General features: G+C 44.1%; 1 protein-coding gene across 32 annotated transcripts in view; it reads right to left on the reverse strand.

The window, feature by feature from the left end:
• The window catches only part of LOC143352873 (uncharacterized), a 383,132-nt gene that overhangs the window by 12,651 nt on the left and 356,781 nt on the right, over positions 1-13,700 (reverse strand). For 21 of the 32 annotated variants that reach the window (XM_076785835.1, XM_076785839.1, XM_076785831.1 and 18 more), the window contains 5 exons: positions 13,299-13,367; positions 12,388-12,577; positions 9,494-9,840; positions 5,688-5,870; positions 1,693-2,127 (listed from right to left, as the gene is read on the reverse strand). In XM_076785835.1, coding sequence (XP_076641950.1) covers positions 1,693-2,127; positions 5,688-5,870; positions 9,494-9,840; positions 12,388-12,577; positions 13,299-13,367 — 1,224 coding nt within the window. The remainder of the gene's footprint in view (positions 1-1,692; positions 2,128-5,687; positions 5,871-9,493; positions 9,841-12,387; positions 12,578-13,298; positions 13,368-13,700) is intronic. The other 11 variants (XM_076785843.1, XM_076785844.1, XM_076785828.1 and 8 more) reach the window with 4 other exon arrangements.

Here is a 13,700-nt window from a genome sequence, read left to right on the forward strand (position 1 = left end):
ATCAACGGATTGCACGCGGAATTTTCGCACTCCCTTCCCGGTAATCCAGAAGAAGGAAGACGCCTGCACTCGGCGATTACGCGGAATCCAACATAACGCGATTATAAGATGTAAATCCAATAGTTCCGACGCAATGGATGCATTCTCGTTCGCTTAATATTCGCGAAGTTATGCCCGCTATTTCTTGGAACCGTTTTTTCCCTCATTTACATCCATTATTTCCACTCTATTGCGTTCAATAAGTGTTTAAGCATTTTCTTCAACACCTCAGATTTACGGAGCACTAGAAATGGCTATTTTAGATTATTTTATAAAAAAATTTGCAACTCGCCATTTTGAGTCGCGTGCTACAGCTCCAGTGTTCAACGGTGGTTATTATGGTTTGAAAGGTAAATATTAATCTTTTCTCACAGTTGTACGTTTCATTGAGTGTTCAATTGTGAAGTTGCAGTGATGCGCAACAGATTACCTAGGGCTGTTTTATAATAATATTTTGATGTGTATTTAATGGGGGGTGGGGAGTCTCGAAACAGGCAAATCTACGAACAGCACTGTCACGAATCTTCCTCGTATCTCCTCGAATTCACTGAACAACCAGAAATTTCCACGATACCGTCGTCCGCAGAAACACAACATTAGTAAGAAGCAGATCTCGCGAGCTCATCGCCGGCGAGCGATGCAAGAGCATGAGTCCGTTCGCGGAGCGTGTACACTATTTGTCCGTGAGTATTTGGACACGTATTTTCCACACTACTTTAACACGAGCAATGCTTCCGGTTCCCAGAAGCATCACTAGGAAATTGTGCTGGAATTGCTAAATCTATTCCGCTATTGTTTAGCCACACGGTTATTTGAAATTAAATTGAAAATAAAAATCTATGCGTAGGATTAGATTCGTAGCAGCATTTTTATGAAACTGGTATCTTATGTTTAGAGTGACATAGGGCTCTTCTGTGGCATATCAAACATTATGCTAATCGCAACAATAATATGAAACTTTTATCAACATACTTGCGACACTTTTCTGATTGAAACGAGACTAATCATGACGTAATTCGAAGCGTATTTGTTTGTTCAATAGACGGTATTTGAATTCTTCATTGTTAAGGAGTTATTGATGAAAATCACGAACCAATCAAGGCTACAGCGGACGGATTCCCGTTCAGCCGAGCCCTGATTGGTCCGCGTTTGTCGTTGATAACTCCTTAACAAGGGCGCGGAGAATGTTTCTGCAAAGGACAAGTGCGACAATGCCGGAATCGAGAGGTTAACCCTTAACGGACCAATGCCGCCACATAAGCGGCATGGCACTTTTACTGACTGGGTCCAATGCCGCGTATATGGCGGCGAAAACCATTTTATTATTTTTATCACTCTTATTGTTGTCATATCTACATGATGAACGCGTTAAGCATTGTGCCAGCTCACTTCTGTGAATTTGTGTCCGCTTGGACCTGGTGGGAAGTAAACTTGGAACAGTTCCGGACCGTTAAGGGTTGATAAAAGTTCGAGAGCGTGTCCTCTACGGAATACTTACGGACCCGTAGTGTACGAGAAAGATGCTAGGCGGCCGACGCTCGCCGGCGAAGAGTACGGTAATAATATTTACATGTGTGCGGGCCACGTGTACGATAGATAGCGATTGTGGGGGGGCTATAGATCTCTGAGTTGAGTGCACAGGAACGACCTTACCTTGTTGCTGTTGGTTCTGGTGCTCGCGGGCCTTGCGGCGCAGCCTCTCGGCCCTCGTTGGTCTCGGCATCGGGACCGCGCCCGGCAGCGTGCCCATGCTACGTGAGTTATCTGAGCGTTTTAGGCTCTTGCCGCCGGACGCAGCTAAGTGTGACATGCTGCGACTCATGCTAGAAGCGCTCAGAGGCTGGCTTTGCTGTTCCGTCAGTGTGCTAAGTTCTGTCGGACGTTTCCTAGGCTGCGCGAGCTGGTCCAGCCTGGACATGGAGTAAGTCCTACCTGGCGAGCGTGTGAAGGCCTTCGCGCTGGAGCTGCGTCCCGAAGACGGCGGGCCATCGCGCGGCGACGGTATCGTCGGCATCAGATCGGTACGCCTCCTGTTCACCCGCAGGTACACCGAGCTAGGTGTTCCCGGCGCTCCGTCGCTCTCTTCACCTGCAACCAGTTCCCAGGTATCGTGAAGCCCCTGCGCTAGCTGGAGGAAACTCGGCACAGCTCGCGACAAACAGGACACGTGTAGATACACATACAAGCCGCGCACGCACGAACCTTCGACATCGCAACACAAACCTCTCTCGTGGATCGACCAACACTGTTCAACCGGTGCGAGAACCAGAAAATCTCGGGACGGGAACTTTACAATTGCTCCCCCTACCCCCAGCGTTTGATATTTAGACCCTATACAGTGATTTCTCTATATATGTATATATCGCCAAGGACTGGATGATAGATTTCGCGGAACTATCCCCATTACCGCGGGGTATACCCCGCGAGGGGTCGCGAAGCTTGAGGAGCCTCGTACGCCGACGAGTGTAAACATAACACCGTCATAGTATACACAGGACGCAATGGAACCAAAATAACAGTGGAAGCGGCCACAACTGACGACACGAGATAATTCGTACTGATGGTTAGCAGTATTTAAAATAATCCGAGTAAAGTGAAAAATGAACAAGTAATAAATTAAAATATATATTACAGTCGCAATGTCCATAAATATTTATATATTTGCCGAAAACTTTCTTACCAAGGCATTGAATTCTGCTCATAAGTGTACGTCCCTTCACTCTCGTCGATTTTTGAGATTATTCTCGAGAGTACTGATGTATTAGAGAATCTCGACATTTTCCCGACCCGATATTTTCTAGTTCTCGCACTATTCTATTCAACACATACTCCAACGCTACGTTAAAGAATTGTTGTTTTCAACGATGTGCGTGTTTGAGAATGTTCTTTAAATTTTGTGATTCAATGATCTTAACTTGAACAATAAAGGTAACTGTTAATTCGGCAGATGGTTCTCATAAATTCTTGTACGATTACAAATGTGTGAGACTTTCTCCTCTCCCTCCACGTGTAACATGAATGTTGAAAGTGAACACGAATTTTCAACTTTGGAGATATTTTGTGCTTCAGTAGCAACAGTTATACAATCTCTTTCCCCCAAAAAATTGTTGTACGCATTCTCCTGAACAAAATGATATAGTTTAGTACCACATTGCGAATACATCCTCTTCATTTTAATTCGTGTATATGTCTCCATATTGCATTAGGTTGTCCCAAAGGTTTTTTACTTAATATGCACGCGTGATGTTGTTGGACAACACGAAAATACATAAACAGACCGATTGTGTTATTATTAATGTTCTATTATCTTCTAAACCTGCACTCAATTAACGGCGCCATTTGCCATGCTTGATAAATTATTCTAAATTCACATGGTGCACATTAATCGTATCGGAAACGAGTATTTGAGACAACCTTAATCCGTATCATTTTATTCAGAAGACTAAAGTGTTCACTTTCGAAAACTGCACGCAGAAGAAGAGAAAAGTGCACACGATTGTGTTCGGCACAATCAAAAAAATTCTACAAGGGATGTCTAAAGATTAGAGATTTGGAGAAACAGTGGAATTTGTTGAACAGTGTGATTATGTCTGTGTATACACACGGCATTCCCCGCTTTCGACTACTTTGACACAATTCGACGCTCTTCTCCATGCTGTTCTGTGTTCGTTTGTATGTACGTTTGTCTGTGGTTGTGTACCCGTGTTGAAGCAGAGGAAACGTGCACGCGACTGGACGTCGTCCCGACGAACAGAAGCGGGACTCGTCGCGAAAGTGTCGTCGAGACGCATGCCGTCGGATGTAGGGGTTGCAGGGGAACAATGCTGTGCTGAGAAAGACGTTACGATAGCGCTACGAATGAAATTGTACATGCAAACCGGTACGAAGAGTCTCCCCACCTTGACACGGCATCAAAAAATCAATTCTCCTTCTCTGCATTTCCTTACCAACTTATGCTCCGAGTATATAAATCTATACAAATATTACTTTACGAAAATGATTATGAGACTACAACCACATTCATACAAATTAACACGTTGACTGCCGTGTCACCCATATATGGGAGACGGAATTATTTGTCCTGGTTTTAAAAAGAATTTTTAATATATTCGTTGTACCAAATTTGATTAGGACCTGTAAAATGCAAGAAAGTTGGAGAACTACTCAATATCATTTAATTTTTTCAATTTTTAGTTCATTAAACCACTTACTTTGATTTTATGGAAATTTTGAGGTTTCTAGTTTGGCAGTCAAAGTGTTAAACATCCCTTAGGTATTTTTATATTCGACAACTACAGCAACTAATTTTATGCCGGACATGAACATGTGGTTGTCGTAAAGCGCTCCGGTTGTACCACCATAACCTAGGATATTCATCGTTTATTAATTTCGTTTCGAAGAATCCCCCAAAGCATAATTTCTCGATCGGCAAAGCAGGAAGACCCCGAAGCAGAAAATCCTGTGCATGCAATGTCCTTCGTGTGTGAGTGTAGAGTCGATGTATCGATCTCGCTACAAAAGTAACCGGTTACATCGCATTCGACTCCTTCGAATCGGTCAGCGTCGAACAAAGTTCACGAACGGCACGTGTTCGACGCGTTTCAATGCCCGCGTGCAGTTTCATTGGATTCGAGAGAGCTTGAAATGATAAAACAAAAAAGCCGTCAATGCGAAAAGTTTTGCGAATGATATGGGTGTATGCTTGTGCGTCACAATGGTAATACACACGTCACGGGAAACACAGAAAATTCCCCTATCGTGTATCTATCGATCGAAAATCGAGGCACCTCAGCTTCTCGTCCTCTATCTGATCTTGAACGAGACTAATCGTACGGTAAGAACGCTAAAGACAACAACGCTACTATTAAGAGGAGGAACAGTTAAATGTCGCACGCCTTCTAGTAGAACAACACTTATCTAATGATGGTTAGTAACTAGCCCATTACAGTGTATACGTAAAAAAAAAGTGTTAGTATTGTTAGTGTACCAATCTCGAATAGCGTTGGATGCAAATGATCAGCTAATTACGTCAGCTTGCGGCGTCGATGTTCGAAATTCATCGATTAACCCGGTGGCGGCTTTAACGGTAAGCGGTTCCCTTTCTTTTTTATTAAGGAGAGTTTTCTTGCAACCTGTATTTCCACTTTGAGTTTGAGGGCCCCAAAATTTTTATCGCAGGGGGCCTCCGCTTGACTCGAGCCGCCACTGGGTTAACCTCTTGCACTGTGATAGCGAGTCGGACTCGACACGAAGATATTCCTTTGAACCAACATAAAATTCTATTTCGTTTGAAGCTTTCCCCCTGAAAAATGAATCGCAGTGCAAGAGGTTACAAAAAATTAACAAACAGGAAATCATATAAAATAAAGAAGAGTGTTGAATGTGTAATTAAGCTGGCATCGACGTCGCACAGCTTCGTGGAACGGCCGACGAGCGCGTTCAGTCGACTTTTCTGTGAGCGTTCCGAGCGCTCGTCGGTGCGTCGTACGAAAGTGACATGCTTGCAAGAGAGTAGTAGTCCCGCTTGTGTGCTAACGAACGAGAAAGACACAAGGATATGTATGTCGACAGCTCATTCTGGGACAACAGAACAAATCTCCCGGTGTGTTGCAGGCTCCTCGCATTAGCTCGAGGAGTTCAGGACTCACCACTGGCAGCCCGCTGAATCATTGGACGCCTAGTGTCGCTATCGGACTTATCATCGATGGCAAAGATGTCAGTTGTAGGAGGCAGAGAGAGGCTGGCTCTCTTATGTTTGCCGGGGGTTAAGGGAGGATCGGGGCTAGAATTCCAATTGAACACCTCGTACATGGACGAGGACATTCTCATATCTGCAAACAAACCATTGAACGCTGCAACATTAGGCACTTTCCTTCTTCCTTCTCCTTTCTTTCAATTGCGTTTCTCTTTCTTTCGAGGGGCCCGGGGGCACGTGATTCGACAGAGAGTCGTGGAGTTATTGGGGGGGTGGTAAGTATTAGCGTGAGTTAGGTTAAGTGCGATTCACAGATACTGTAAAAATACAATTCGCCTGACAGAGCCACCACCGGTAAGTACGGGTAACAGCGGATGCAAAGGGACCTTAATTACCAACAGGATATCTATCTGCGGCCGTGGTAATACTCTCTAGTTTATTACATTTGCTCGGGCACATTTCGCGCTACGAATTCTCTCTATGTATGTATACCCCGGCGCTCGGAGTTCGTATAACGCGTTCGGATTACCGGGAAGTCGGAGAGCGAAGATGAGGTGCTTCTCATGTGTACATGAGGATGGACTATGCTAGCAAATGAACGTAATCCGGCGAACGAAAAATTTCTCGATACTTTCGGAACGACGCTCGACGCGTCGCCCGAAAGTAGTGGTGAGTATCGTGGCTGTAACAAAATCAAATGGTAAACTGAACGTGTAAAAGAATCCGGGGATGGTGTGTAACAGTACGAAATACGGCAACGTAACACGATAACAACTGGACTGCGGAGTTCCAAGCAAAATCTCGCGAAACGAATAGAACATGTTCTACCATCGATAGTTATTCTCTGAGAGAGGAAACTTAAGGGGGCCGGCAGGCATTTGGCCTTGACTGTCACGCTATGTTACGCTGTGCCTTTTTTTCTAGACATTCACGTCTTAAATAAGTAAGTAATCAATTTAAAATGCATACCACCGTGTTTGTACATGTCTTCGCTACGTCTGTACAGAGCCTTTTTTCGATACGAACACTAAATCTCTCGAAATTAAGAGAATCTCTCTGCGGCAGCCATCTTGTGACGTCATACTTGCCTCAGAAAGCGAGTTTTCTGCCGAATATTACAAATTACTCCACGATGAGGTAGAAATTCGCAATTTGGGCTCCGTACAGACGTAGATTGGACTTTTAGGAAACACAAGTGACCACTTTTAAACTGCTCATTGCAATATTGAAGCGTCAATTTGTCAAGATTTTGACCCTTGCAAATTCATGTACGTATATTGCAGAGAGATTCTCTTAACTTCGAGAGATTTAGTGTTCGTATCGAAGAAAAGGCTCTGGACAGACGTATGCATTTTTAATTGATTACTTACTTATTTAAGACGTGAAATGTCTAGAAAAAAAGGCACAGCGTAACAAAGCGTGACAGTTAAGGCCAAATGCCTGCCGGCCCCCTTAAAATTTAAACCGAGTCGGAGTTACGATAAATATGCCAAACTCCGCAGTCTGACGACAACGCTAGAGGATCGACTCATGCTTTATGAAGCTTCGGTCCATGAGCAATGGTAGAAAGTCGTGTGAAGTATCATGGGTCGTGTGTTGGTGATCGATGTGTAGATATGTTACGAGAAAAAGGGTGGTAGCGCCGCGACATTTTGCCCAAGTCCGTGAAACTCCGGCAAGCGCGCACACTTGCTGAAGTTTCCGTGGCTCGTGTGACGACGCTGGCCGGAAAACACTAGCGAACAAATCTGAAATCGTAACGGAATAAGAAAAAAATAAAAAATAAAAAAATATATATATGTCGGTAACAGCGCAAAGAATAAGCGAATGTTCGAGTCTCGTTCGCTTGTCTGCATAGTTTTCTGGAACGATGTGCATCCATGCGTTACGCACTGCGGCATCGATTGCGTAACTATATCGAACTAGAAGCGCTGTGTGATATAAAAAGAACGCAGTGAGAAAAGAAGCGGCCTTCGCTTTGCTGCGCTTTTCGTTCCGGCGCGGCCGGTAGTTTTCTGAGACTATCCGGTGCCGACGTGGAACAAGAATTGTCTCTCACACCAACGACACGATTCACTGACGATTCTTACACGAACTCGCAACCCTGACTCTATTCTTGCACGGTGAACACTGACGACAGACGTCAAACATCTGGGAAGGGGAACGACGCTGACGGACTGGTCCGATTATGGCATTCTCGCGAATTCTTGCGCTCGGTCAATTTATATCGTTTGCCCATTTAAGACACCTACCGGTCATGTACACCGGCTACATTCCGAAAATGAAAATAAAGAACGAAAGTCATACGGATTTTACGAACGTCTATCAGAGTTTTATCGAAGTTAGAAAGCTTGTGAAAATTGGCAATGTTTACCTAAACATTAATACAATAATAATAAACCTCTAGTATTTTTATGTAGTCATGGTAATTTCTCTCTATCAAAATATGTACAGTGTTTACTCTATATATGTCCCAAATGCCTAGCCGATAAAAGTCCCAGAACTATCCCCACTGCCGTGGGGTATACGTCGCGCGGATCAAAGAATAGTATCTCCTGACCGATATATGTCAGTGGCTAGACCCGTGTTTTGGACATATATCGAGTAAACACCGTACGTATATGTAACTAAAGACTTCCGAAGATATTTAGAGAAAATGCTATAGGAGCTCGTTAAGAATGAGTTTTGTTACAAATGAGATTTCAGATTTTCGTAAAATTTCCACGTATTTAATCGTTTCTTCTGTATTGCCTATTTCCCCGTATTGCGCAACTCCGCGCAACGGAATAATAAAATCGAGAGAATGCTAATCGCTATACTATATGACGAGAACAAAAGCGGCGCGAGCGGGGCCAACAAAAGAACTACAAGTACACATTTGAAGAGGCTAGAATCGGAGCACAATGTTCCCCCAAAAAACAATTGCACATGACGAATACGTATAACCGCTATTTCGTTCAGGAAGCGTCGCGAAATTTTATTAAAAGCCGCGGCGGTTGGCAGGAAACCTTTTGTCTCGATCATTCCGGTTGGAAAGCGCTTCACACTGCCGTGAGTTGTATCTCTGCCAGCATCGGCTGAGCTCGTTGCAAGCCATTAACGAAACGTATGATCAGTGTCAACCCTTCGTTTTGACGTCTGTCGTGCCTACCTATCCCGCACGATTCAACATCGATTCGCTGGTCGGCGAGTAACAATGAATTCGAACCATAGAACAGGCGTGCCGATACGGTGGACCTCGAGACATTTTTTATTGGCCATCATCCACATCGAAGTGGTGAAAACAGCCCTTAAAGTTGATTTTCACTCATTTTTCCCAACTCTGAGAGCTATATCCGCTCTTCCAAAATGGATAACGGCTGAGAAAAGAAAATATGTGTCAAATATTTTTCCAAAAACTTTCACATAAGAGGTTTCATCAAAATCTGCGTGTCCAGATAATGCTAAATTTTAAGATTTTGTTATTGCCTTTTAGTTAGAAACGTTCAACGACATTTCCAAAGTAACAAAATACTGTTATGCTTCAGAATGGCACGACATTTTGACCAGAAGAAAATCGGAAGTAAAAAAATAAGGACCGTCCTACTGGAGAAGGAGGAGTTGGTCTGCTGCGATCGTCAGATTCTGATAGATCATCGAGGTGATCGTTAAACGCAGCGGCAAAGAAGGAGAAATGTCTCGCGGGTCACCTAATCGGTATGCCTGCCGGAGAACATCGAGATAGACGCGTTCCGAAAGATTTCGTGTTTGGTCACTAACCTTCGCCGAGTTTCCGGTCCAGACCACCGGCGGAAGTGGCCCGCTTCTTGCTGCCATCGAGCTCCCTTTCGGAGGATCTCCTCGTTAGTGGCTGAGCGGCCGAGAACATCATCACGTTCGTGGTAGAGGTTGCTCTACGGGTTCCCCAGAAAGTGGAGCCACCGGTGTCGGCAGGCTCCAGCATCCTCGGCGTAGAACTTCCGAACGCGAACACGATGTGCGACCTCTCGTTCTTCTTCTTCGCCTCTATGCGAGCCTCTCGCTCCTGGTTCTTCCGGAGGATGGCCTCCCGTCTTTCTCTCTCCGCCTCGCATATCAACCGTTTTCTTTCCTCGACTTGGTTTCGTCTGAAATTGCAACGCAAGCAAATGTATTAACGTGTTACATACATACTTACATTTTTGTGATTGTAGAAATCACAAAAATCTACACACTATATGTATATTTAAATTCAGAACCCAATACGGTACACAATTGGCACAAACATAATTCCACTGTCGCAATACTTAGATTTTTTCAGTGAAACAAACGACAGTGGATACTAGGGATTTGAATCCTTCAGGGACGACTGTGTACACCACACTGATTCTAATGAATGTTCCAAACGTTATTACACCAGACCAGGCTATTATTTATTATATACAATATCATCTATTATTGCTTGCTTCCTACGATTTTAAAATAGCTATGAAATATGTGAAAACGTCTAATTAGACATGTAACGATACGCAACGTCGAACGTACAGATAGAAATAAAAAATCAGGTATTATTCCTGAGGGATTAGTAAAAGTAGTTGACAAGATATACTAATTTCAATAATAAATTATATGTTGTGGAAGAATATGATTACAAAGCGATTTAATGGTTTTCTTCTCTAAATCGCGAGCCCCAAAAGGGATGCGATATTTTTTAACGGTACTGTACGTTCGCACGGCTTTCTCTTCTTCCAAAGGACACAAAGTGACTCCGTCGTGGTTGAACTTTATGCAGGCGTCGCGGTAATTTCGCAGGCTTCTCCGCGACGGCGAAACAGTTTAGTCACGCATCATATTAGCCGAGTCAACTTATAACCTCATACAGCACGTAATCTCGTAAAGACACAATCTTGTAAAACACATCAACGTTGTTCCGAGTCGCGTTAAAAAAGCCATTAATCTCGACCAAGAACCGTTTCATTAAAATTCGACACACGCGTCGAAAATAAAACGTTGACCCCATCCCGTACTTGAACGAGTCTAACTCGTGACGAATATTTTGACCTAAGCGTAAACATCACGAGTAGGTCTCGTGGACTGAAAATCGGGCGAAACGTAAACATCACGAGTCGGGCTCGCGGAATGATTTACAAATGGCTATATCACAGGTATTTACGTTTCGGCTAGTATTGCAACTGTTTTCGAGAATCACTCTGGTCTGTTTACCGCGCGTTGACCTCTACCGCTTGGGCCCGGATTTCGTCGAGCTAAATGGCACGGGAAAATACCTACTTGAAAATACAGTGAACATGATTCTGTTCCTCCATAATAAAACAGAACCGAAAATTGCGTAAATATGCACGTGAAAAAATGGGTTCCTAACATGACAAACTAACACAAACTACAAACAATACTTCGAACAAATCTTCATCGTTACATCCAAGAATTCATTGGACAACTTTATCCTAACATTCTGTCCAATATATTCTGGCATAAAATATTGAAAAAAAGTATCGTCACAGAAAAGTTAGAAATTCTCCGAGTCGTGCCATGCATTACAATTTTAAATAACGATATGTACAAAATTACTTTGATTTTCCTTGCGTGAAATATGAAATTGTTATCGTCACGCATGCACGACGCCGGCAGCGAACGTATTAAACAGGGTGCGAGACCTATTAACCCTCTGATCCTTAATCATCGACTGCTACATATATGGAAACCGTGTTCCACTTTATGACGCAAAATTTCACACACTCTTTCATCACGGCTTCTTAATGTAGCACAGTCCTCATAATTATCGCGTGACACATTATTTGTGAGCTACGTATCTCTGCTACGCGCTGCTTTCTGTTCTTTCGAATACTAACCCCCCGTTGTCATGTCATCGCAACACTTCGTTGCCTCGTGTACAGTATAACCTTGATATTTGTACAGAAACAGTACCGAAAGTGCATGCACGCGTCGAGGTTCGTGCAATTAATAAGGCGACCACGTGAAAGGTTTCACTGATAACATATCTGCAACTACCATTTACCTCCTAAACTTATGTGCTTCCACTTCGTAGTCATTGTTACAAATCTGATAGGTGATTTTTGTGACAGTTCACGCGATACTGCAAATCTATGTTCTATTTTCTCTCAGCAACGGTAAGTTTTCGGACAAATACTACACTTTAGTACTTTTCCGCTCAGGTATACGCCAATCTATTGAAATCGAGCATAGAAAATTGGAGATTCCATTTAAAAAAGCAAAGGTGACCTCTATATCTTCTCTACGCCTGCACTTGCAAGAACATCATTTAAGTAACATTTTCTCTTATTGTTTAGAGTAACCAAGATATCGAAGTGGACAGAGCTCGTGGGACACGCTGTATTAGATTGTTCGTTGAATCGCTGCGAAAGTGTCACTGCAAGGGTTCAACAAGTAAACAATCTTCTCCTGGATTTCACACAGAAAGGTAAAGAGAAAGAGCAGAAATAAAACAGAAAGTTAAAGACAACTATCAATCACGGCGAGCCGGGACGGTCGAGCACGCGAGTAAGGGAATACCGTAATTCACAGAGTACGGTTTCTTCCCACGTGTCAAGAGGTCCCGGCTAGGGTCGCCCGGTAATTTCCACTCGTGAGCGGGGAAATGAAGAAAGGGGAAAGAAGGGAAAGAAAGAAAGAAAGAAAGAAAGAAAGACGACACAAACCTGTCGTTGTCACGCGATCTGAGTTCGTCGATGCGCCTTCGGCGTTCCTCCTCCCGCTGCTCCCGGAAGCGTTGCGCGGCGAGGGCCTGCTGTCTCAGCTCTTCCAACTTCCGCTGTCGCTCTTCGTTCTGTCTCTCACGGACGAGCTTCGCCCTGTCCACGTCTTTCGCGCTTCCCGACGACTCCCGTCCTGGGAACAACCGTGGAAATCGATTAGTGCCTCCCGCCGCACAGTGCCCCTTCTGTTTTGTTATTCTTTTCTAGTCTCTTTATATTTATACGTTTCTTTTCTTTTTTTCTTTTCATTTTTTCGAACACTTCACACCGTTCAATGGCTCACGGCCCGGTGGTTCACTGGCGTTGCGCGCGGTCGCGTGTCCCTCTTCGTCGATTCGAACGTTAAACGCGCGGCAAATTGATTCGCAATACACCGAGTGTCGTTTTATCTAATTCACTCTAATTTTCGAGGCGACCGGCAAATCCGCGGATTTCAATTTACACTTGCAGCTTTAATCAACTTCGAACCGTAAACAAAATCGTTTCCAGATTTTTCGTTTCAGCGATTTACAGCGGATGAAGCGTGGACTCGAATTCTTTAATGAACTCGTTGATTGTAATTACAGAGGAGGTCGCGGCAAACTGGTGGCGATCGAAACGAACGTTGATTTCATGTAGGAGCTGATTTCGCATGGTAGTGCTTTCGGATAGAACGCGAGAAAGAGTTCAGTAAAGATGTGTGAGACAGTGAACCACCGAGGGTGACCTTGTACGCGATAACAGCGGTAAACGAACTGATCGGACCGATACAGCTGTTCGTATAGTTTTTAACGGACACACTCCCGAAACCCTGTATTCTCGAGAGAAAACGGGGGGTAAAGTTAGTCTCAGCATTGCCCTTGAAAAGGTGATACCTTCGGTCTCGTTATGCGGATCGCCGTCAAGGGAGTCCTCGTCGTAGAGACTTCGGCGTCGTTTCACATCTGTCGAGAAGAAAGCGAGAACATGTGCGTACGCACGTGAGATTTTAGGTATTACCGGCGGAAATACTCGCGTAATCATCGGCACACTGCAAGCATGCGGCTGCGAACACACTCGGTGTCCCCGCGGGTATGCGAAATCGTCGATCAAACATGCGCCGTGCGATCGCGAACCAAATCGTAGAAGAATCGTGTCAAGTTTCCTTCAGAACTGCCATAACTTCGTACAAATATTACCCACCGATCCATCCAGCTAATTTCCATATAACATTTTGCGTGCGTGTTTTAATCATGGTGACTGCCGTAATTGCTGCTAGGGATCGCGAAAGAGTTCCA

The sequence above is a fragment of the Halictus rubicundus genome, chromosome 3 (assembly GCF_050948215.1).
Source record: "Halictus rubicundus isolate RS-2024b chromosome 3, iyHalRubi1_principal, whole genome shotgun sequence".
Classification (NCBI taxonomy): domain Eukaryota; kingdom Metazoa; phylum Arthropoda; class Insecta; order Hymenoptera; family Halictidae; genus Halictus; species Halictus rubicundus.